Source organism: Nomascus leucogenys, chromosome 22a (assembly GCF_006542625.1).
Source record: "Nomascus leucogenys isolate Asia chromosome 22a, Asia_NLE_v1, whole genome shotgun sequence".
Taxonomy (NCBI): Eukaryota; Metazoa; Chordata; class Mammalia; order Primates; family Hylobatidae; genus Nomascus; species Nomascus leucogenys.
Window position 1 is genome coordinate 96,496,320 of NC_044402.1, and position 26,480 is coordinate 96,522,799.

Genomic DNA, 26,480 nt, shown 5'->3' on the forward strand with positions numbered 1-26,480 from the left:
CATTATTTACTTTGAAAAAAAAATTACATATAAGGTGAAGTGAGAGCTGTATAACCTTAATGCTAACAGCAAGCATCTCCCATTATTATTCTCCATTAAAAGTCACATTAAATAAATATGAAGCTTAAATCAATGCAAAAACTGAAATACCACTATTAACTGTGACACACTGTGTGGTGAACGTAATGACTGAGGTTGGTGAAGAGAAATTAAAAGCTTAAAAAAATACACCACCTGTGTTCTACTGAAATCTTAGAAATAATTTTTTTTACAGAGCCTTAATATTAAAAAGTAATCATTATTATAAAATTAGATTAATACTTGCAGTAAGAGGCGAGAGAGATGCATGTATTTTTATTCATTTATTTTGGAATGCCTGCATCCCTATTATAAAAACATGTAATTTTAAGCACTTTCCAACATATTAACAGCCCCAAATTTTACTTATGCTATCATATAAAGAAAAATAGGTTGTAATCATATCTTTTAGAGCATTAGAGTCCTAAAAGAACATCCCATTCTGTGTTAATTCCTGGTTAATCCTTCCAAGGTAATTCTTGAACATCATCCATTCTTTTTTGTGAAGGTGATAGTAACCAGAAGTTGACTGATGGTTCCCTACCTGCATCAATAATAGCTGATTCAGTTTGAATCACACAACGCGGCTATCCACACTCCTCAGGCTGTAATATCTTAAAAGTCAGATAGAAAGATATCACCTGCCCAAGGGCACTACACATAAAAATCAGATATATAAATTTAATTCTCCTGTGTTCCCCAGAAACCATACAACTAGGGCCATCTTATTCTGCTGAGCTGTTCAATTACGAAAGCCAAATAAACGACTCTGCAGATAAAATCTAAGCAAATCTATTTTCGGTCTTGATTAACTTCCTGACTTGGAAACACTGATTCAGTCTCCATTTGCAACCTCGCTCTTAGGATTTCGCTTTCCAGATTAACGGAGAGCATTTAAGTTATCTTTAGAAATCATGAAAATGTCTCAAATGCTATTCTAATGTCAAGGGATGTCCGCTAAAAAAACCAAATAAGTATAATGAAATAAAAGCACCCTTTCTTCTGTTTCATGTATGGTGTTCAATAATACTAACAATAATTCTTAAATGAAAAAAAATCCACAACATAATTTTATGCTAAATTGTTGAATGTCATGATTAAGCTATGGTTAGCTTTAATACTTTGGGACTAAATTCCATTTTGCAATACAGAAAATGTTAAATTACTGAAGTTATAAAATGAGGGTATTTCCCACCTAGTAGATCAAACTGTGCCTTCAACAGGGAGCATAGCTTTCTTCTTCTCAATCAGAAACCAAATTGAAGTATGTTCCTACCCACCCCAGCAAGCCCTAAGATGATCCATCTACCGTTGTTTTAACTTTCCCTCCACTACACTCCTGTCCTAACCATCCTTTCGCTCCTTCTGACCCAGATGGCTATGATATGGACAGCACACACACGCTCATCCTTCCTGCCAGCTCCTTGGAATGCAGTTACCACTCTGAATCTTGACAGTTGGTCAATAATTAGCATTATATTCTTGGGGGGTGGCACAACTGCTGGGGTCCTCTTTCCTCCTTTTTTATTTTTATCACCCTTTCAGTGGGCAGTAGCTGGCCTTAAGCCACAACTCAGAAAGCTTTAATGTCTTTGGCATTCCTTTGCATCCATACTAGACAAACAAATTAATTTGGAAAACACAAATGAACGGGAAAAAAACTAAGTTTTGGAAAATTAGAGTCTAAAAGTGACATTCTCACTAAACTCACGGCAGTAAGATGGAAGTAAAATGGCTAAGGTCCAGAGTGCTGTCCCTCACCTACTAAATCAGAAAGCAGATAAAACAGAGCAAGGCCCAGTGGCTCACGTCTGTAATCCCAGCACTTTGGGAGGCCAAGGTGGGAGGACTGCTTGAGCTCAGGAGTTCAAGACCAGCCTGGGCAACGTGGCAAAACCCTGTGTTTACAAAAAATACAAAAAAATTAGCTGGGCATGGTGGTGCATGCCTGTAGTCCCAGCTGCTCGGAGGCTGAGGTGGGAGGCTGGCTTGAGCCTGGGAGGCGGAGATTGCAGTGAGCCAAGATCATGCCACTGCACTCCAGCATGGATGACAGCCAGGCCTTATCACAAATAAACAAACAAAAACAACTGCCAGCACGGTGGCTCACACCTATAACTACTCCTAGCACTTTGGGAGGCCAAGGCCGGCGGATCGCTTGAGCTCTGGAGTTTGAGACCAGCCTGGGCAATATACTGAGACCTTGTCTCTACAAAAATACAACAATTAGCCAGGTGTGGTGGTGTGTGCCTGTAGTCCCAGTTACTCAGGAGGCTGAGGTGGGAGGATCGCTTGAGCCTGGGAGGTGGAGGTTGCAGTGAGCTCATGTTGTGCCACTGCACTCCAGCCTGGGTGACAGAGCCAGACTGAAACAAACAAACAAACAAACAAACAGAAGCAAAAGGCCCTGAAACTCAGACTCAGTTTGGGGATTAGACCACATTCTTCTTATGCATGTTTTTATCATGCAGGGTTACAGATACCTCTCAATAATGGCATTGCATCATTTCACACAAATACGGAGTTTCCTGAATAAGGTTAAATTGAACAGACTCCTATCTTCATTATAAGATATTTGCGTTGTTAGAAGTGGTCAAATCATAGGTAAAATTTGTGTAGAAAGACAGGAAAAAAGTCACTAGGATGAATGTGAGGAGGATGGGAGGAAAAGAGAAGCTGCAGTGGCTCCTTCTTGGATATCACTGGAACTCAGCTATCAGGGCTTACTAGATCCATCCCTATTAAAAATTTAAAAATAAAACGAGGCTTCTGATTAGTGTTTTCCATTATCTTGTTTCCAAATAATACTTGAGAAAATTAAACGACTATTCTGTATAAATCCATCAAAAGCAATCACATTTCGCCTTCTGTTTTTTAAATTTCTCATGTCAAGTCATGAAATGCAAATAAGTCAATGGGGAAATTTTTCCATGAATATATTAATTTCTTCATGGACTTTTCAGAAGGTGTCATATTTTAAATGTATCTGTTTAAGAAAGTGAGAGTTTAGAGGAAGCATCTTGGAAACCTCACTGAATGTGGAATATACTGGTACAAACATTAGTCTCCACATTTCTCAAGATGAAACACAGAATTGTGACTATGAAGTAATAAAACTGATGCCACAAGCCATCCATGAAAATCAGCCTCAACCCAGATGGAACATGATGCTTATACCCTACAAAGTTCGTGCGGAGCTAAACGGACAATGTACCTGACAGCACTTTGAAACTATAAAGCACTATGGAAGCATATTCTACCATTACTTTCAAACACTTGAATGCATTTTTACCATTTCTGATTGTTGCAAGGTAAAACAGATTTTCCTTATTTATTGCAGAATTTTTGCTAAATTATAAACACAATATATGCTAGAAAATTGTGACCATACTTCTTTGACCAAGATCCATTCATTTTGTGCACAAGAAAAATGTTTTGACCCCAGAAGTGGTTTGGGCTCAGGGATTGGGATTTTTCACACTGAAAACCAATGGTGCATTGTAGAATAGATGAAGGGAAACAGGGAAACTACCTGACTTAATTTTGGCATTTCATTAATAACGTGAAAATCCTTGAGTTGCTCCTTCACAGATCAGCTCCCTACACACTTTACACTCTCGTTGTGTAAGTGCATCCTGGCTTCAACACTTGACCAGTATTGACACACTATTACTTGCCATTGCTTCCCAATAGAAACAGCATTGATGTAATTTTTATTTTTAGCCACACTATCATCTATATATGAAGCCATTATTGAATCTCCCAGATGGAAAAAGCTGTTCTCTCTTCATTTCTTGATTGTGGAACTTTCCAAATTTTATTGAAAACACTTTTTTGAACCTTGGAGTCTACTCTACCACACTGTGAGCTGAGCTTTTCAAGGGCAGATTTAGACTCTTATAGCTCCATCGCCAAACAAACATCGAATTGGCACAGAGGGAATGCCAATGATGTGCTTGTTCTCTCATCTAAGAGATGTTCTGCCTACATATATGATGTATTAAGAGTGTCTTCCATAGTATAAAGAGCATCACTTAAAACAAGACCAGAAAGCCTAGTTATCTGGGTTCACAGTCCAGAAGAAAATATTCATGGATATTTCTAATTGTAGTGTATATGAAAGTCTAATTTATTCTGTGGAAATGTTATTTAATATTTTATATAGTTATTACTGGCTGTTTCGTTTTACTAAGAAAGAATAATAGATAAGTTAGCATGGTGTTCTGATATGCTAAGTACATCTTTGATAATTCCCAATCTGAGAACAGTATCAACTAGATGATTATACTAATCAAGAATGTCTACATACATTAAAGTGTACTGTTATTTGGGAAAAAGTTGGATGCCCTAATAAAGAAATATATTTGTTAGAAATAATTAAGGAGATACATTTTATTTCAAATCTCTTTTACCTAATAATATGAAATACCATAACTAAATGTGTCAAACCAAAATGAATAACATGGTCTTTGAATGTATTTTTGAAAGAAATGCAACCTTTATCTGCTACTTAGAGAATGCCAGCCCTGAAACATCTTATATACCATCAAATATGTGACTTAAAAAAAGTGTGTTATACTACTTTTCCTTATAATGAAAAGAATACAAACAAGTGAAAACAGTTTGCAAAATTAAATATATACTTGTATTCATGATCAATAAGTACAAACTAACATTTCCAGTTAAAAGTTTTTCTTTTTCTCTCTTCCAATTATAGAATACAGAGAGCTCTTCCTTTCTTATTTCCAGATTTCTATAACCCTTTTTCAGAACATTTCTTCACACTGCAGTACGTGCCTTTAGTGCAGAAGTGTAACATAAGTGGTATTCCTCTTGAGGATCCCAATAGTAAACATAGCTTAACTCACAGGAGAGCAATCAGTTCTTACAAAACACCTATGAAAACTATGCATATGACCTCTATAAAATGTAAGATTGCCAACATCCCATAATAGGAATTCCATGGCTGCTTATAAATACAGATCTCAAAGAAGTGCTTGGGCAATGCCTGTAAACCCATACGCTGGCAAACCATATGTTAATCCAATGCTTTTATGACCCCCAATTTAACTTCACTCTATTGAAAATCTGATTAGTCAAGAAATAAACAAAGATGTGGAGTAATCCCAAAAGCAATTAAAATGAAGAATACCTTCTCATAAAATTAAGCAGAAGTAAGACTAGTGATGTCATGCAGTTTTGGAGATGCCATAGAAAAACTGTTTCTTAATAAGAAAATTATGCATCAGTGAAAATGCAGGCTTAGAAATATAGTTCTGAGTTTCAATTTGTGATGTCTTCACTGATGAGGGAAAATGGAATTCTTATTACTGATCTCTTCAGTGTTGCTGATGGCTCCTTAACTGAGCTTAGTGTTTAATGATGCTGTACAAATAAAAAGCAGTGGGGGAAATACGAAATATCTGTATTAAATGCCATCCTGTAAAGTATTTGATGGATGGAAGAGAGTCTTAATGCATTTTAAATAAATGCATATCATACTATCACATATAGTGAATCTTAAAAAATTATTACTTAGATGCACAGTCCTTGTAGTGGTAGACATGGCACTGTGAAGGAAGTTTGATTTAGAAGCTATTTTCTATTATACTTCTCAAGTGATGGAGTTGCTGTTAGTCATATTGTAATGTCCCTTCACCTTTGGTACATTCAGTGCAAAATATTTGGGGAATTTTTTTTACCTTTATAAAAATAAAAGGCCCTTTTGTTTCCTTGAGAGTGCTTAAAAGGATACATATTAGCATGATGCCCGAGTATGCATGGAACATGAAAATGGAATGAGTGATACATACAGCATGATAGGTAGGTTCTTATATACATCTTAAAGAACATAAACATAATGAACCTACAAAAAATAAACAGAACTCACTGTGTACTTTTTCCTGATATGCTGTGATTAATTGCTAGTTATTTTAAAATTGTTTTCATGCATTATAAAGCATAAAATCTGTCATTAGTAATTCACTGAATAATGGTTTGTCTTTAGCCATAATTACACACATACCACTTGCATATACATTGTCACAGGCCATCTTATCGCAAATCTGTAAAGGTACCTCATGTTGACTTGGTTTCATTTTCACTCATGTCCCATGAAAGCGGAAACCTATGGTGCACACCATGCAGGCACTCATAAGCAAGAAATGAATATTCTGTTATAACTTAGGGCTTAAATGAATGTACTTTCAGGAAATATATTTACTTTTATTATATTATTTAACTTGCTCTAATTTGGAGATTGGGCCAAGTGCTGCCAGTTTGGCTTGAACCACGTTGAAGGGTAAGTTTCAAGATTCTCCTGAGTTCCTAAAAATTACCGTGGAGCTGATCATGTATGGGTTCATCTTTGTCTTGGAACATAACAAATGGAAAAAGTTTGGCAGTCAAGAACTGTTGATTGAAAGACGGTTGGGTTGTTCCCTGGGCATCAAGCTCACCCAAATCCTTCCAAGAGGACTCATCTCCAGTCCCCAAATGTGACAGAGCACTTGTTCCTGGAAAACAACAGCATGTAGCTTTATCCTAAAGGAAGCATCCTCTTGAAACTTCCAATGTTCAATCATTCTTCTAGAAGGCAGCTTCTGAAACTGCCTGTCCACAGAGATGGGCATTCTGCTTCCAGGTCACTCAAGTCCAAAAGTACTGGTTTCTTCAACTGCTGTCAACAGTTTTTCATAAAGCATGGAAAAGGATGGGTAGGGAGGCAGATCCAGACGGTTAAAACATGTATGTGCTCTGAAAACACAAGAAACAGCACATAGTTTAGAACAGGCTGAGTGAAATGAAAATGTGTGTGGTGTGTGTGTGTGTGTGTGTGTGTGTGATTGTCTTTCACATTCAAATTTATTTGTTGCCAATTTTCACACTCCTTTTGAAAAATCTTTGGAAACATTTTGACCTTAAAAATTCAGAACTGAATTTCTCTAAGGAAAAGAGGATATTAAAAAAAATATTTTATTTACATTTCACCACCATTTAAAAGCTATATTACATACAAATGACCATTTATTGAGTGGTCTAAGGATTACAAAGACAAGTTTGGTTTTTGTTTCTCTTTTGATGCTAGATTTTTTTTTTTAATACATGGACATAAGGCCTTGTAAAGTAGTTCATTTTGAGTTGGCATATGCCTGGGTGTCTTTTCGATACTCTGTAGTTATGCATTTTTTCATTTTCTTGGACAGGGAAGAGGAGCCAGTGTCTCTGAGGGCCTGCCTCATGGCTTAGAGTCTTGGGAAATTCCCCGGCTGGACTTTTCTAAGTCAGTAGGCCATTGTTACTTCTTTGAATCCTGTGCTAAAATTTGCTTTCTCTCAATTCACAATAACAAAATAAGCAATTTAAATCATTACATTTAGTATTCTTTTTTAGAAATACTTCTTTTGCCAAGATAGGAAAAAAATATGTTTTCCTGTTATTTGCATCCGAATCACAATAAAAAATAGACAGTCTCCAAATAGTACATCTTATCAGGAAGCAAATCTGCACTTTCGACATGAAATAGGAAACATTCTATTCTGAATGTACAACAGCTTGTTTGGGGGACCTACATAACTTTGACTTAAAAAAAATACTCCTGAATAAGAAATTTTAGGAACTATGATTATTAACAAGCTATTTCTACAAAGTCACATGTTTACACTTTTACTCTGATAAATCCCTTTTCCTTATGAAATAAATATAATTAATATTCCTGGATGCAGTGTAATGTAGTGGGAAGACCAGAGATTTGCAGTTGGACATACTTGGGTTTGGATTCTAGCTCTACCAACAAGTGTGTGATTTGGAGTGGGTTATTAAAACTCTGAGCCCGTATTTCTCACCTTTAAAAGGGTGGTTATATAATTTGTCTGAGAAGGATGTGAGGATTAAGTGAAATAACAGAAACATGCTTAATAGAATGACTGGCTCATAGTGTTTGACCAATTAATAATAGATGTATTGTTAGCTACATTTCATTACTATCAACAAGATTTGACTCTAATTGCCCTCAGTGAATTGCCACAAATAGTAATGACCCATGAGAACGATGAGATAATAAAGGGATAATAAAGCAGGTGTGTGGCCACATGGCTTATTAAAAACAGGAATGTGAACGGGATCTTTTATATTGTAAGAATACAGATAGAGTATTCCTTATCCAAAATGCTTGGCACCAGAAGTGCTTTGGATTTCAGATTTCTTTGGAATTTGGAATATTTGCATATATATAATGAGATATCTTGGGGAATGGGACCCAAGTCTAAACATGAAATTCATTTACGTTTCATATACACCTAGTATACACAGACCGAAGGTAATTTTATACCATATTTACATAATTTGGTTCATGAAACAAAGTTTTGACTGCGTTTTTGATTGCACCCTGTCACATGAAGTCAGCTGTGAAATTTTCTACTTGTGGCATCATGTTGGCACTCAAAAAGTTTTGGATTTTGGAGCATTTTAGATTTAAAATTTTTGAACTAGGGATACTCAAACTGTATCAGTTTTAGGGTATAGAGATAGTACCGACTCACCCACTCCTAGTACTATAAACTCTGGGATATATTGGTGGAAATCATCTAATGAATCTTTGCAGGCAAACCCTTTTTTGATACAATAAGCATTTCAGAATTGCATTTGATATCCTTAGACTGGAACGCAAACTGAGCCTCAAGAAAAGGTTTTACTTATTTAAAAATTCAACTTGTATACTAAAATAGAGTCCTAGGAGTGGTTTATAATCTATCATCTGTGAAACATTGGAATAAAAATATTAAATAAAGATTTATCTCTGTTCCAGGGGTAGGGGAGGATGAAGCAGAAAAGTGGAATATGTTTTGAATATAATTATATGCCAAACTTTGTGCGTTAGACAAATAACATTTATTATCCTATTAGACTAACAGATGATACCACAATACTATTTTAAAATTTTCATTTCTTTCGTTACCAGTAAGGTTGAGCATCTTTCCCCCATGCCCTCTTGCTTTTTACATTTCCTGTTTTGTGATCTACATGTTCATCTCTCTTCCTTGATTAACTTTTCAATATTTTTATTGTGATAAAATATACATAATATAACATTTACCATTTTAACTATATTTAGGTGCACAGTACCATGGCATTAGTACACCTATGTTATTTTGCAACCATCATCACTATCCACCTCCAGAACTTTTGCATCTTGCAAAACTGAAATCTGTATCCATTAAGTAGTAACTCTCATTTCCTCTCCCCCTAGCCCCTGGAAACCACCATTCTACTTTGTGTCTCTATGAATTTCACTACCCTATGTACTTCATATAAGTGGAATCTTAAAATATTTGTCTTTTGTGATTGGCTTATTTCACTTACCATAATATTTTTAAGGTTTATGTTGTAGCATGGGTCCGAATTTCCTTCCGTTTTAAGGCTGAATAATGTTCTATTGTATGTATGTACCACGTTTTCTTTATCCATTTATCCATTGATGAACAGGAGTTTTTTCCTACCGTTTGGCTATTGTAAATAATGCTCCTATGAACATGAGTGTACAATTATCTGTTTAAGTCCTTCTTTTCAATTTTTTGGGGGATATACACAGAAGTGCAACATCATATTGCATTTTTCATAGTGGCTGCAACATTTTACATTTCCATCAACAGTGCACAAGGGTTCCAATTTCTCTACAACCTCACAAACACCTATTTCTTGTTTTTTTTTTTGTTTGTTTGTTTTATAATAGCTATCGTAATGAGTATGAAGTCCATTCATCTTTTAAAGCCTTAAGATTTCTTATTGAAATCAAGAGAGACTCTTGCTGTTGTTGAATTTGAAGAAGGAAGCTACCACTAATTCTATAGCTGCAAGGAATGAATGCTGCCAACGACCCAAGGGAACTTGGAAGCAGATTCTTCCCTAGTTGGTCCTCCAGATGAGAATGCAGCCCCACTGACAGCTTCATTTCAGCCTTGTGAGACCATGAGCAGAAGACCCAGCTAAGCTGTGCCTGGATGCCTGCTCCATGAAAACAGTGAGATCATAAATGTGTGTTGTTTTACACTGCTAAATTTGTGGTAACTTGTTTTGCATCAGTAGAACCAGTAACAGGTCTCAAGGTAGTGAAACAGTTCAAGAAAAGGTGGCAAATGTGATGTTAAGTGTGATACAGTAGAATCATCTATCCAGGGCAGGTGGTGAAACAAAGCTAGGGGTTGGCAACAGGTCTTTCATTCTCCCAGGTTTCTGAGTAGAGAAACAGGAACTTTGAATGTCTCTTTGCCATTTCTGTAATATCTTTGCAGGTACTCTAGAAGCTTATCCAGTAAATCCACAAGCCTAAATACTCTTTTCAGTTCTCAACACAAAGGGAAGGACTAGACAAACTTTTTTGTTCCTCTTTAGTCATAAGACATAATTAGCATTACCAATCCATAATCTAAGGCTATTGCTGTTTCATAAATTACATCTAGTTGCATAATATATGGTTACCATAACACAACTTTCCTTCTAATAAACTAAACAGCTCCTCTGGAAAATATTTCATGATGATGGAGAAAGCATATATTGTGGAGGGGGAAACTGTGTGGAAAGATTACATGGTTTTCCCAAGGTCAAAGCTGAGTCAGTGGCCAAATCAAGAACAGGACCTCAGTTCTGGGTCTCCTAGGGAAACTCCAACATTAAACTGAAAGCAGGGAGATTAATGCTCATGGCTTTATTCTTTTACTTTTGGAAGCCTGAGTATTAATTTTATCCTACCTCTGACTACGAACTGTTATTCCTCAACATCCTACCAGATTATCAACATTTTGAGGACAAGGATTGGCAAAATAAAACTTCAGATGTTTTTTAAATGAATAATTCAATCACAATATGCAGTAGCTCTGGGGAAAATGGTTGAGATTGAGTAAATCCAGAAAACCCTGAAAAATACCAGGGGATTTTTAGGTGATCATACCATCTAGTTCAATCTCAGGCTTAGCAGAAGAAGGCAAATACTCAAAAGGATACTTTAGAGTGTATCAAAATCACTCCAGGAGCTTGTTTTACAATGGAGATTTTTGGTTGCACCCCTTGTGATTTTAATTCAGGTTTGGGGTGGGCCTGGGGGAATATGCATTTTAATAAATATGCCAAGTGAGTTTGATGCAGGTGGTCTCCACTATTGGAGAGACATCAAGTGGATTAGCAACATGATATCTACATTGGCTATTTGCACCAGTGTTTTGTGTGCTTGCAAAAATTTCAAAACTCCTTATAAACATGACAGAATTGCTAACAAGGAAATTGAGGAATAGTGTGGTTAAATAAATTGCCCAATATTTACCATCAACTTGCTCTATGAGCCAAGACCAGGAAAAAAAAACAAAAAAAAGGCAAGCAACACATAATCCTTGGAGGCTTTTCACACCCCCACCCCCACCCCATTCCATGTCCTAAGAAAACTCTAGCAGAAAATAACAGGAGGGCCCTGGACCTTGTTGATGTTGGCAGCAAAAGTGCATCCAGCTATTCAGTCTCAATAAAAGAACATTTTTCAAATCTTTCAAAGCCAGCCATACTAAAGCTATAATGGGTTTACCTCATTTTAATCTATTTAGCCAGAACCACTCAAGGAGAGCAGGTCTGAACCCATCTTTGGGAAATCATGCTGGCATCAATATTAAGAAGATTTAAAAATTCTCCAGACATCTGGTCTGACTTAATAGATCTCTTGGTGCTTTCTGGATTCTTCAAAAATGTTAACCAGGAGGTCACATGCTTACCCTCCCTTTTTCCCTACAGATAGACAAGTCAATTAGACAAATCCAGTGAGCCAAAAGTATCAGTTACATTTCCATTTCCATAGATTGGTTCATTGATTAATATATTTCTCTCTCTGTATGTGAATGTACTTAATTTTCCAATTTGCATTATATTTCCTTTATTCCTTCACTCGCTGAATAAGTACTTACTAAGCATATACTCCATGCCAGGCATTCAGCTGTCCCCTGAGAGATGAAGATGAAAGGTCTGGTTTCTGTCCTCAAGGAGTTTACACTGTGGCAGCAAAATATACAGGCAAATAGACCCTCTAAAGTTTGTGTAGCCTGTGCTCTTGGGCCAGCAGGAACTGAAATCCAGCCTTCCTTTGGCTCTGCTTGCCAAATCATGAGCCTTAGCTGCAGGCTGCATTTCTCCAGAAGGCTAGGAGACACCTTTGTTTCATTAGTCCCAAAGATGGGCTATTAGTGGCCCTGCATACAAACAGTTAATAACACAATGAGTTACAAGTTTGCTCAGCAGAGCCAAGGAAGGTTCATAGAGGACACTATTTGTGCCAAGGCTTGAATGATTTGTCACAAGGAGAAGGATGTTCCCAGCAGATGGCCTGGAAGCATGACATTGCATCATCAGGAAACCTGAGAGGGGCAAGCGCCTAAGGGACAGGAGCCAAGGCTGGACCTGAGGCCAGATGGGGAGGCAGGGTCACATCAGGAAGCCAGGTGTGTTCTTGCAAAGACCTTTTCCAGTTATTTCATGGATGAAAGAAAGAAAAGTGGGTTGGCAGAGGTATCTTTAAATAAGGCAGGGAATATAGGAAATGGGTAGAGGGACAGATGACGAATTCAAGGGCATGAAATCAGCATGAGAAATCCAAAGTTATCAATTAAATAGAGTGACAGAATTCCATTAAAGGAATCCAGTTATAGTTTTATTAGCCTGGGTAGCTTTATTAACACAACTAATGGTATAACTTGTTAGAATTTTAAAAATATTCATAATTTATCTAATATCCTCATGAATATCTTCTTAGGCCATAAGTTTTAGAGCAGAAATTCCTGTTAAGAGTAGGGCACAATCACGTGTGTAACTTATGGCAGCAGAGCACAACGCCCTGACCTTCACCAGGTGTTCGGTAAAGGTGAATTCATGGAAAGAAATTCTATGGTGCTTGCTATTCCAACTACTCATTTGTCATATGCCATTTGGGGACCAATGATGTTGGTTATCTGTTTATGTAAATATCCATTGCTTCTCTCCCTGTGTTTTAAGGTCAATGTATATCTCCCACAAGGTTCAGCACTTAGTAAAGGCATGATGAGTATCTATAGATGGGTGAGGGGAATTAATCTATTCACTAATTAATGTCTTATTCCAAAGTCTCATTAGGTCACTTTGGTTAAGGTGCACTTGGATCTGTAAATACAAAGTGGAATGTTTCTATAGGGGGGAATTCCTGTATCTGGGGTAACTAGCAGAAGAAACTCTTCAAACTATGCATTCTGGGCAGGTAGCTTCTTCACTTGTGAATGTCTCTGGGGAAAGATAAAGAGGGTAAATACTTTTCAAATGTAAGAATTTAAACCAAACAGAACAAAGTCCAGTAAGGACAGTTCCAGGAATGGAAACTCCTGTAATTCCAAACAAAATATAAATACGCTGGGTGAATATGGCTCATTTCTCATACACCTAAAGACTGTAAAGTATCCAGCCAGCCCTGAAGGCTAGATATTAGAAGAATAGTAAGAATGGCTAAATTTATTGAATGATGTTTTAGGCCTTATTCTAAGCACTTTGCACGTTATCTCATTTAATCTTCAAAACAACTTTGTAATATAAATGCTAATTTCTATCCCAACTTTTCAGATATGGATACAGAGATATGAAAGTCTGGATTATGATTTTGGAATTTCTTGTCTGGAGTGGTCCAAAGTTATCCCTCAAGATTGCAAATTCACTAAAAACAATATTTATGGAGTACATGTGCTAAGCACTGGCCTCATTGCTAGGAGCAAAGCCATGTTTAATTCAGATAAGGTACTTGTTCTCACAGGATTATATTCCAGAGGAGGAGACAGATAATCAACAAGTAAAGCAATAACTGAATATGATGACTGAATTGGGTTAAGTCTAGTGAAGCAAGTAAGGGGTGAAAGAGTGACAGGTGCACTAAGGACAGAAGCCTGGTGGGCCTTTCTCAGGAGATCACCTCTAACCCAAGTCTTGGGGACAAGAAAGAGCCAGGCATGAAGGACCAGCAGAAAAGTGTTATAGGCAGCAATTCCCTGAGCCTTGAAGCATAATTGAGTTTGGCATATTTCAGGAATACCCAGAAGGAGGCTGGTAGGTGTCATGGGTTGTGGGAGAGGGTACATGTTGAGGTTGCAGGAGTAGGCAGACCAGGGCCCCAAAGGAAGTCCTTGGGAAGGAGTCTGGATTTTATTCTAAGCCACCAGAGGGTGTAGGCAAGGGAGGGAGGTGACCTTGAGATGTTTGCAGATCCCAGTGGTTGTTGAGTGCAGAATGAATGAATGGCGGGATGCAGGAGAAGCAGGGCATTTAGCCAGCGGTCTGCTGCAGTAGTCCAGGTGAGGGGGGATGGTGTCGTGGAGTAGGCTGGTGGAAAGAAATGAGCCCAAACTGGTTTTTTCTCTTGAGGCCAAGGAAAAGGGGGTAAGCATTCTTTAACTGTTGCAATGTGTGTCACTCACAAATAGACACTTTAAAATCTGACTTGTGAAATAGCTCTCAAGGATCTTTAGTAGATTTGACTTGGACTATCCTGTCCTCTGTTGTCAGCAGCAACAATGCTGATGGAATGCAAGTGGAATGATTATTTCATTCCATTAAAGTCACAAATTCTTTCAATAGCTTGACTTTTTACATTAATTACAGAAGAGTCCTTTTTTTAATACAATCTGTTTTTATGATAAATTTATCCACCTCCCAAAGTAAAGACCAATCCAAAAGGTATATGACATTTAAGAATCTTTAATACGGTGATGTGATGGGTTAACTCTGGCATGTTTTTGTTAGTACATGCAGATTCAATGGCAGAATAAAGTGAAAATTTAAAATATAGTTATATAGAACTGAGTGAGAGGGTAGAGGGGAAAGGAGTTGAAGAGAGTCTTGGACCCGAGGTTAAACTACAGAACAGACCACTGTATGAGAATCTCCTGTCAATTCTCTCCCACACGAAAAGCCACCTCAGCTGATCAGCAGGCGGTAGGGAATTAGGAAGACCAAGGAGGAACACCTCAAGGCAAATATAGAAAGGAGATGGCCCCAAAGGGTCCTTCTAGTGCTCATCTCTTGTTCTGATGGTTTTTCTTTTCTTTCCTTTTCTTTTTTTTTTTTTTTTTTGAGACGGAGTCTCGCTCTGTCACCCAGGCTGGAGTGCAGTGGTGCCATCTCGGCTCACTGCAAGCTCCGCCTCCCGGGTTCACGCCATTCTCCTGCCTCAGCCTCCCAAGTAGCTGGGACTACAGGCGCCCACCACCACACCTGGCTAATTTTTTGTATTTTTAGTAGAGACGGGGTTTCACCGTGTTAGCCAGGATGGTCTCCATCTCCTGACCTCGTGATCTGCCCACCTCGGCCTCCCAAAGTGCTGGGATTACAGGCATGAGCCAATGCGCCCAGCCTGGTTTTTCTTTTAATTGAGGAAGGTGACATTGTATTTCAGGACTTGGTTATTTTCCTGTATACTGGCTGATAATTCACTTTGACCGTAGACAATGCTCCCTATAATGGAAGAGGGAAAACTGAATTATTGATAACATTACAGAGCAATATTTAATGACATGGAAAGATGTTCCATGTGATAAACGGAATGTTGTTTTAAAATGTGTGTGTGTGTGTCTGTGTATACCTGAAGAAATGAGTGAAATCACATACTCTAACATGTTAACAGAGCTTATCTTAGTAGTTGACTTTTTTTTTCTTCAGAAATGGGATCTCTCTATGTTGCTCAGGTTCGACTCAAACTCCCATGCTCAAGCCTTAGCCTCCCAAGTACCTGGGACTCCAAGCATGCACCACCATGCCCAGCTAGTAGTGGACATTGGATTGATACATATGTAGGTATTTTAATATATATTTAATATATACATATATTTCTTAGCAATGTTTTGTAAAACTTTCTTTTTATAAATTAGAATAAAAAGCAGATTTTTTTTTTTTTTTGAGATGGAGTCTCACTCTGTCACCCAGGCTGGAGTGCAGTGGCATGATCTTGGCTCACTGCAACCTCCACCTCCTGGGTTCAAGTGATTCTTCTGCCTCAGCCTCCCGAGTAGCTGGGATTACAGGTGCACACCACCACGCCTGTCTAATTTTGTATTTTTTTTTTTTTAGTAGAGACGGGAGTTTCACCATGTTGGCCAGGGTGGTCTCAAACTCCTGACCTCAAGTGATCTGCCTGCCTTGGCCTCCCAAAGTGCTGGGATTTTAGGCATGAGCCACTGCACTCCGCCAAAAAGCAGAATTTTAAAAGCAAAAAGTTGTTATGTTTTTAAAAAATAATTTTATCTTTTAAAGTTCTATTGCATTAGATTAACTGTCTCCATAAGACATCTATTTCATAATTAACTCTTACAATTTATTTCTTAATTTCAGTTAGCATTTCATTCATAATAATCTCCAGACACAGCCATTTTCAAAAATTAATGCTTTTCCCTTTGGCAAAAACCAACACACCCCCTTGACGATTGCAGCTCTGCAGGTCCTCCGTCCCATCACCCAACTTGGCAAGAACCTGGGGAATAAACACAGAAACTCATACCATGGTGGGAGAGAGGACTGCTCTGCAGTTTTCAGGCTGGCATCTTAGCAGCCCATTCTTTGGACTGTTTGAGAGCAATTGCCATAAAGTGAATTTACTCTCTTTTCATAAAGTCCATCAGAGCACCAGGGGTATGAAGCCTTCCACAGAAATGCAAAATACAGAGCTAACCACCGACCGCGAAGCAGAGGAAGTGCAGTCATGTGCTCAGGCTGTAGGTCTCCATGGAGACACCCTTCTGTCTATGTCCTTATTTATCATCTGGGTCTCTAGTCACTTCATAACCACAAGAGGAAAAAAGAGCCATGGATTCGACTTGCACTGGCTGCAGAGACAACCATATATACTTTTATATGCTCCTTGGCTCATACTGTGAGCAGTGCTATCCACTGCTACCGCAAAGTGAGACTAGGAAATCTGAGAACAGAATGAGACTCACATTCGCCTGCTTGAAAATTGAAAGGCCCTCCATCATCCTTGTCTAGAAAGACTAAGATTCTCTCCCTCATTGCTCCAGTTGCCAGGACTGCCCTCATCCTTTACAGCCCCTCCAACCCTCCCATGCCCGACACAAGACCATGCCAGACTTCTTAGAGGATTCTTTTTTTTTTCTTTTTGAGACAGAGTCTTGCTCTGTTGCCCAGGCTGGAGTGCAGTGTCACCATCTCAGCTCACTGCAACCTCTGCCTCCTGGGTTCAAGCGATTCTCCTGCCTCCCGAGTAGCTGGGACTACAGGCGTATGTCACCACGCCCGGGTAATTTTTGTATTTTTAGTAGAGACGGGGTTTCACCATGTTAGCCAGGCTGGTCTCAAACTCCTGACCTCAGGCAATCTGTCCGCCTTGGCCTCCCAAAGTGCTGGGATTACAGGTGTGAGTCACCATGCCCAGCCAGGATTCATTTTTTAAGTAAGAAGGACATCTATCCTTTTTTCTCCCATGTGTGCAATGTAAATTTTTTTAAAATTTTAAGTTCAGGGGTACTTGTGCAAGTTTGTTATAGAGGTAAACCTGTGTCACTGGGGGTTTGTTTTACAGATTATCTTGTCACTCAGGTATTAAGCCTAGTACCCATTAGTTATTTTTCCTGATCCTCTTCCTCCTCTGACCCTCCACCCTCCATTAGGCCCCAGTGAGTGTTATTCCCCTCTATGTGTCCTTGTGTTCTCATCATTTAGCTCCCGCTTCTGAGAAGATGTAGTATTTGGTTTTCTGTTTCTGTGTTAGTTTGCTAAGGATAATGGCCTCCAGCTCCATCCATGTTCCTGCAAAGAACATGATCTCATTCTTTTTTATGGCTGCATAGTATTCCATGGTATATATGTACCATATTTTCTTTATCCAGTCTACCATTGATGGGCATTTAGGTTGATTCTGTGTCTTTGCTACTGTGAACAGAGCTGCAATGAAGATACACGTGCATGTGTCTTATAATAGAATGATTTATATTCTCTTGGGTATATACCCAGTAATGAGATTGCTGGGTTGAATGGTTTTTAGGTCTTTAAGGAATTGCCACACTGTCTTCCACAATGGTTGAACTAATTTATACTCCCACCAATAGTGTATAAGCATTCCCTTTTCTCTGCAACCTTACCAGCATCTGTTATTTTTTTGTACAATGTCACATTTTAAATGTTAAACATCATTTGACTCATAGGAAAAAGAAATACACTGGGGCTGACTAGCTTGAGACAGACCAGCTCTTCAGTTGTGCAACTTACGCCTATCAAAAAATAGCAGAAAAATGGCTTCAGTGTATCTGTTCTGATGGTAGGAGAAATGGACTTGATAATATAAAAGAATCTCTTTAGGCCAGAACCAATTTTACAGATCTTTTTTTACACCTAAGTAATGCCCCACATTTCATTAAGGGTGATGACAATGTTGTCAGTAGAGAAGTTGCTTGTCATATAATTATACTGTCAGGCAATTAAGTTCTTTTAATTTCTTCCCTCCAAATGTACTTTTTTTCTTTGTGGAGCCAATTTTAATAGTTAAAGTAGCACAGTGGCTTACAAAAGAGTCAGGATACAAAGTTAAAAAAGAACAAAGTAAACACAGTATTCCTAAGACTTTCATATACATTATCTTACAATTGTCAAAAATACTCTGAACATTGTTACTCCTACCTTAGAGGGATGGATCTAGGGTCTTGCTTAGGATGATGTAACTAGTGTGTCATAGGGCTTAGATCTGTGGTCATGCGTGTTACCTGGGTTACATAAGGTGACTGCAACTCTGAAGCAGAAAAGCCAAGTAACTCTTTCTTCTCATCAGACCCCAAAAGATGGGGCTTGTTACAGAGAGGGTAAGAAAAGAGGCTGCTTGCTCAACGTGCCCAAGACCATCTTTATTTGGGCTGTTTTATAATCTGGGTAAAACTAGGAATGTAGAAGCAAACTTAGGTCATAGTGAAGACGGAGAAAGGACAGTGCCTGTTACCCAACTATGTGTACACAACAATAATGAAGAACACCACCATTTACAATGAGTTAGCACATGAACTTCCTGGAGCTCCAGGGGGAAGTAGAAATGCAAATCCAGCCTGACCCTCAAGATTCTTCAGCAACCCTTTGGTGTTACTTCTTGCTCAACCCAACCTAATATACCACCTCCTCCCGGCCTGTTACAGATGAGAAAATCAAGGCTCAAAGATGAAGTGTTCTCTAAGGTCCCAGAGTTAGCTGGTGGCAGAGGTGGGACTACAACCTAGGTCTTCTAACTCCTACCCCTGCCCTCTTTCCAATGTGCAAATATCCTGCCTGATATGTATTACAGATGATGGTGACAGAAATCACAATGGCAGTGATCACTGACTGGATGCTTACTCATGGCCAGAGACAGTATTAAGTATTTTTTGTGAATGATTTCAGATAATCCTCAGAATTTCAAATCCACCAGGTAGATGAGGAAACAGAGGCTCAGAAAGATCATGCAACTTCACCAGGTCTCTGCTGCAGGTAAGTAACAGAGGTGAGACTCAGCCGAGGTCTCTCTGAAGCTAAAGCTCCAGGTCTATATCAAATTACTTGTCTCTACCCATCGGGTTTGGTGAAAATTACAGTGATTAAATATGAACAGTGGACATATCTGCCTATTGTTACACTTTATTCCATATACTTTAGTGGCTTTACAGAAATAGATTTCAACAAAAGGTGACCATTAATCTGCCCTTTCCATCTTCAAAGCAAATTCTTAAAGAGTTTCTCAGAAGAGTAAAAAGCCTTATTCAGATAGCCTAAATCTGTTGATTTATGTGTTGAAGGGGAGAAAACTCATTATCCAAGCATAAATAAAATGAGCTAGTTCTTTAAATAATGAAATCAAATAATGAATTCCCAGATTTGTATTTTCAGCACCCCCTTTTCTCATCTGTTGATGCTGACCACACAGTTCTTAAGAACTGGCATCTTTCAACTGCTAAGAAGAAAGCTTTGATAACAGATTGCTCAGTTGCTTGTACTTAAACAGATGACATCTTGGGGTACCTAGTATCACCTTATATAATATCAATAATATCACCTAATATCACTAATAAAGCAGGTTTCTCAAAGTCATCTATACTTAAACTTAGGATAACATCTTGGGGTACCTAATATCATTTAATCTCTCTAGCATATAGTTGTATTATTAGGAAAGTTAGAGGCAATTTCAGCTTCTTTTTACCTCAAAAATGCTACAGTATTATTACTAATTGGATAAAGGAATTCTAAAACAAATTTTCTTCCATTCCTCTTTTGTTCATATGCTCCTTTTCTGTTGCTCCAGCTCCAGTTATCTCCACTCAATCTCAAACACTTTTTGTCTTCACAAATACTACCTTACTAGTCCTTGCTTTTATTTTCCATATCAGATGGGTAATGTGTGGACGTTGTAATAAGGCTTGAGGGTGGCACATCTCACATATGTGCATGAACACCCAATTATCACACTTACAAACTGCAAAAGGATCAGTCTTTTGCTTTTATTAGCAGCAACAGCAAAGTATTTTTTTCTATTCAAAGGAAATATGTAATCTTACTATGAATGAGAATACAATGCAGAGAGCATGAAATTAAGACATGTATGAGACAGGCTAAAGAGATCTAGAGCACATCCACATTATTTAATATTCTTCAGAAACTACAATGGTTATTTTTACTGAAGGGATTCTAAATAAAGTTAAAACTCAAGCTTCTGGAAACACCTAGATTAGAGCCACAATCATAAGCCACAAGCTTGATAACCAACGTCGCTTTACTGATGCTAACAAATACTTTGCTTTTGTTGTGTTTTGTATTTTAAGATATGGATGTATGTATTTTAAGTGTGACCAGAGAGATCTTTTTTCCCCTTCATTTAGAAAGGTTATCAGGGAGAAATTCATTCTAAGAGCTTTTCCGCTCTCCCAAACTTTTAATATAAAAGCAGTAATTAATCAATATATACATAAATGAATGTCTCCACCAAATGTTGTGACAGTAAAGAAATATTATTTTATATTTTACCTGGGAAGAGCCGTGATTTTCCCCCATTTCTCCACACAGAATCTTCTTGGGCCGTTACTCCCTCGGAGAGAAGCGAATCCTTCGTAGGGAATGCTGGATGTGCCTGTAACAAACTGTCAACCCAAGAAAACAGAAGGAGAAGGTGAAGCCAGAGACCAACAGCCAGGAAAGGCATCACGTCATTCACAGGCAGAGCTCCTGAGGAAGAGCAGGCAGGAAAGTTCTGAAGACAAAACTTCACAGGTGTGGTATAATCACAACACAATTCTGACACACAGCCAGAAGATAATACTAAGAAAGAGAATACTGTGCATGATAAAGGGAAAGGGGATGTGGAGGGTTTGTAGAAAATAAAGCACCTGATGCAGCTGACCAGCTCAGAAGCTTAAACCAGGCACACTTCCCACTATAGATGAATAAAGTGGGTATACCAATTAACCTGAGTCAACTTAGCATCAGTCCCTGATCAATGTCGGGTGAATTTAAAAAAGAGAATGTCTAGGCCTGCAATTTTGAGGCCCAGACCCTTAATTTAAAGGAGCTAAGATCCAAAGGAGCTAAGAGTACTTGTAAGGCTCTGCCTGAGCATCCAGAGGCTTCCTTGTGTCTGGTATTTCTATAGCTGCAACCGATCAGTAATTGTCCTGGATGACCATAAACACCACACGCAAAAAAAACCCACAAGTTAGTTTTCCCACTGTTCTTGAATGTCACTGTTTTCTCAAATTTGTGGAAAGTTAGATGAAAGAGAAGAAAGGACTGTCAACTAACTGCATCCCTTTTTAAAGAACTGAAAATCATTTCTTTCTGCTGCTAGGGATGCTGGCCTGCACTTTGGGTACCCTGGGTGCTTCTTGCTGAAGGGTCCAAACTGTCCTGAAGGCAGATGTTGTTACTGGGATTCTTGGACTGGACTTGACACTTCCCCAAACTCTCACGAAATGCTTTAACTTGGCTTAGGGATGTTCTGAATAGCCATGGAGTCACATAACCATGCAATCCGGAGTCTGGAAATGGTGTATCCCATATTTCCAGATACACATGGCATGTGTTTGTGGAGAATAGTTAGCAGTTATTAAAAACATACACTTCCAACAATAATCATACTGATACATTTAAAAGATTAAATAATGGCATCTCACCTGTAACAACCTTAGTCGTTGTTCATTGTTGAATCTTTCCACTGCAGCCCAGAACCACCGGATTACAATATGATTGTCATGGTATCCTATCAAACCAATCATAAAAGCCCATGTTACTTTGACTCTTCTATATTAAGCCACCAAGATACGTGACACGAAGAGTCCCCAGACATAAATCATCCTCTTGAATTCTTTAAAAGTTGTCTATAATTTTAAGACTAAGGAATAACACTGTATATATGATCATATGAGTGTCAAAAGTTAAACAAAAACAACATTAAGTGAAAACAAGAGGTCTCTGTTTTCATTTAGTGGTCACTAAGTGAAACTAGTAAAGAGAAGAAAAACAAATGAATTATTTTAACCATATCATTTCTGTAAAATACAACAGTTGTTACTGGAAATGCTTAACTCTTCCGGTCATTCACATAAGAAATAATTTCCAAATACCTCTATGCCAAGCACTGTACTAAGGTTGGGGGCATAATGGCAAAGAAAACAGACCCTCCCAGGGCTTGTGGCAGAGGGGAGACGCATTAATCAAATAATTTATACAAACAAATACATAATTGCGAGCTCTCTTAAAAGCTATATATAATATTCATACTTTAAAATCAAATTCGTTTCACATTGATTTACTAATAAAAAGGGAAAAGTGACCTTTAGTTCCTTAAATAAATCATAAATAATCACCAACTTAATTTTACTCTGATTCCATACTTAGCACAATTTAAGAAAATGTCAAGGGAATCACCTCATGGTCAGTGATGATGGATTCCAAAAACCTTTCAGTGAAAACAAAAATTAAATTCAGAGAAAAGGCTAACAAGGATTTAGTGATTCAAACCAATGAATAGACATAGTTAATGGGCACTGAGTTAGTAGTCCAGAATAGAAGGCGGGTAGAAATTATTTTAATCCAAGTTTTTCCTCACATTTCAGTAGTTGCAGTATTTGGGAGGAATCTCACCTTACTGTTTACCATTTCAGTGACGTTTAGTCCCCTTTGGAGAAAAAAAGGATCGAAGAGAAGGGTGATCAAAACTGGATTGGACATGAGGACACATGGGCCATGCCCAGAGTTTGGTGAAGACTAGCAATTTGGTACTGAGCAAAGTTTCTCATCTACAAAAGAAGTGCACTGCCTCTTTGTAGCTTTAAAGTTTTTTGACCTTATGAATTAGCCCTTTTCTGCTTCCCTTTTGCTATTTGTGCCAAACCTTTTGGAGGAGGAAGAGTGAATGTGCCTCATCATATTCTCTCCTAGCAGCTGGTGTGTGAACATATGGCAGGTGGCAGCCACACAGCCGCTTCTTTACTCAGTGCCAAGTAGCTGGGTGAGCAAACACGGCAGCTGAGGTTCTCAGCATTTTTCTGCCCCCTCCCAAAGATTTCATTTGATAAGATTTACAATAACCATATAAATAGGTCCTTGATTAGTCAGATTTAGTGAATAAAATTTTATGCCACGGAAATACAAAAATGGCTGATTCTATTAATGCATTGCTATTAGAATCTCCTGGGTCCGGGTGCGGTGGCTTACGCATGTAATCCCAGCACTTTGGGAGGCCAAGGCAGGAGATCGCTTGAGGCCAGGAATTCGAGAACAGCCTGGACAACATGGTGAAACCCCATCTCTACTAAAAATACAAAAAGTAGCCAGGTATAGTGGCACACGCCCTCTAAAAAAAAAAAAATCATCTCCTGGAAGGAAGGAATGAGCTAATAATATTTATGGTAAAATATAATTTATGTAGCATGTCAGAGAAATTGTGCTCTCAGTAAAAATCGATGGGTTAACAACATTATAATAACCAAAGAGATATATGGATTATACTTGGGCCAATTGGAAAAGACTTATTTCAGCAACTGGACTTCAGAAATAGCAGCAATGGAAACTGCAATTAAATACAGCCTTTCAGATTAAACGTGTGAGCAAGGCCAGCCCGTGGTGCAGGGATGAGCTGGCACAGGCAAGCACAGGCATAACCAAAAGCAATTTAGCAAATGTTAAGGCATTTTTTTACTACAAACTTTTAAAACTACTTTTTTTAAAAAAAAAATCTCTGCTTCAACTTAGAGATAACTGGAGAACTGTTCAGCTCTCAATTTACTCTGCTAAATGATTAATTCAGTGATGTTAGGTTTGTAGTTTTCATTCTCCAAGTTCAGAACTACTTCTAATCTCTTATATTTTGGGTTAAAAAACAAAACCCAAACCAGAAAACAACTGGTATTTGTCATGAATTTCTGAAGGCTTTCTAACATGGTGATAATTTTCAGAAAATATATTCTTTGCTTAAAATTATTTAATAAAACCTTAACTCTGGGTTACCATCAGGTCCCTTGCAAGGTATTGGTTTAACACTCAAATTTCAATGGCTTTGGTCCCAGTTACTAATCAATAATTTGTACTGATTTGCAGAAGTGTCACTATTTTAGCTTCCCATTTTGTGAAGTGTCAGATAGTGCAGTTTTTAATTAATCTTACTACAGTCTTCTTTTCACTTGAAATTCATGCTTGAATTTAGAACTTCTCCAATAATGTTGTATTTTGGGAACTGTGTCTTATTCCATTCAAGTGTTCTGACTATGAATTACAACGGATAAGGAGCGTAGTGAATGGTGGAAAAACTGTGCTGATTGGGAAGCTCAAAGGGTGTGCTTTTTTAAGTTTTAGAAACAAAATGGAATAGGTGGAGTTTGACCTGCTGGATGTTAGCTCCTTGGTGCTTCACTGACAACGCCATAAAGTAATTAATTAGTGTTCTTACGGTCACATTTCCTCACCAACAATCAAGAGTTATGACATCCTTTGATGGTGTGTAAACAGTCCTTCTCCCATCTGACAGATGAGGTAACTAGGAAAAGAAGAGAATGTACCTTGCCCAAGGTCTCAAGGGAGCCTGCATCAGACCTATGATTAGAGTCCAAGTGCTGTTGCCTGTCCTATATTCAGTTGGCAACCTGAACCATGCCTTCCTTTAATTTGAAATTTAAAATCTAGCCATCTATAAATCAAATTTCACCTCCTCTGTATTCTGTGTTGTTTCTCCAATCACTTAGGTCTATTTCAGCTGTGCCTGCGATGACCAATTCCAGTTCTCTTGCATCAAAAACAGATACCAGCCTGGCATCCACCACCTGTGGAATAAAAAGGGTACAAGGCATGGCTTAGGAGCCTGGAGAAATATCAGCTATAATTAAGCCTTAGAAAAGGGGACACATGGAGTTTCAGGAATAATATGTGTGTACCTTGTGTTGGCACTTGAAAACCTGTAAAGCTCCCTACAAATATAAGGCATTCTTTAGTATAAGGTTGATGAGATTTGCCTTGACAGAATTTTTGTTTTATAATTGATTGCTGATTAATCTAGGTCCCGTCCACCTTTAGGAAACTATCTAGTGTTTCTACAGAAAAAGTCACATACAATACATGCCAACTCATTCTGATCTCAGATACAATTATTTCACATAGCAAGCATGAGATTTGATTACCCATATCTAAGCATAAGATGCATGGCTTAAATGTTACTAGTGGTCATTAAATCAACAAATGCTACTTGAATTCAGTCCATAACATTTATTTCAGTGATCTCTTATAATAGTGAGTTAAGCTTCTTTTGGTGCTCTTGACGCACAAGGGAAAAAATACCGAACTTTTCGCATGCAAAGAGCAACAGTAAATACAGCAGAAATAGTCTACACATGTAAAGTACAATAAGATGGACTGTGGCATCATTGATATCAGACTGCAAACTCCTCCTACTGCTGATTGTCTTTACCTCATAGAAGCCACGCACTAAGCTCTCTGTTTGCTGTACAACACCCCTCTCAATCCTCCACTTCACCATCCTCTCGATGTACTCCTTCTTGTTCTTCTCTGTAACTGGGATATTGGCACCCCCTGGCTTTAATTCTCGTTCAGTTATCTGAGATTACAAAATAAAAAGAATGACTATAAAGCAATACTCTTAATGTTATAAGAACATTACTAGCAGTGAGCTGAAATCAGCCAGCTACCCGTCCCAGCCCTGCCCTAGGCACATCCCACAAGCTGGCAGTGAGGCCCCAGGCACTCACGGAGCACACACACTCAGGAAAAACTAGGCATTCAGCAGGTGCTTGAAAGCTTTGGTGATTAAAATATATATATGTATTGCTGTTACTACAGGTTAAGTTTTAAAATGCCGATGAATTGGCTTCAGATACTAGCCTGCTACTATTTGAATG

At 38.2% G+C, this 26,480-nt stretch overlaps 1 protein-coding gene and 1 non-coding gene across 3 annotated transcripts in view; both read right to left on the reverse strand.

Annotated features, from left to right (window-relative positions):
• Positions 1 to 4,700: 4,700 nt before the first annotated feature.
• The window catches only part of HECW2 (HECT, C2 and WW domain containing E3 ubiquitin protein ligase 2), a 402,132-nt gene continuing 380,352 nt past the window's right edge, over positions 4,701 to 26,480 (reverse strand). For both annotated transcript variants that reach the window (XM_030804281.1, XM_030804280.1), the window contains exons 25-29: positions 26,033 to 26,179; positions 25,277 to 25,391; positions 22,248 to 22,333; positions 21,106 to 21,218; positions 4,701 to 6,834 (exon numbers count right to left, since the gene is read on the reverse strand). In XM_030804281.1, the coding sequence (XP_030660141.1) occupies positions 6,723 to 6,834; positions 21,106 to 21,218; positions 22,248 to 22,333; positions 25,277 to 25,391; positions 26,033 to 26,179 (573 nt within the window). In that variant the 3' untranslated portion in view covers positions 4,701 to 6,722. The remainder of the gene's footprint in view (positions 6,835 to 21,105; positions 21,219 to 22,247; positions 22,334 to 25,276; positions 25,392 to 26,032; positions 26,180 to 26,480) is intronic.
• On the reverse strand, positions 20,466 to 20,569 carry LOC115832699. The gene has a single exon (XR_004028211.1). It is a non-coding gene; the product is annotated as a small nucleolar RNA U13 (small nucleolar RNA).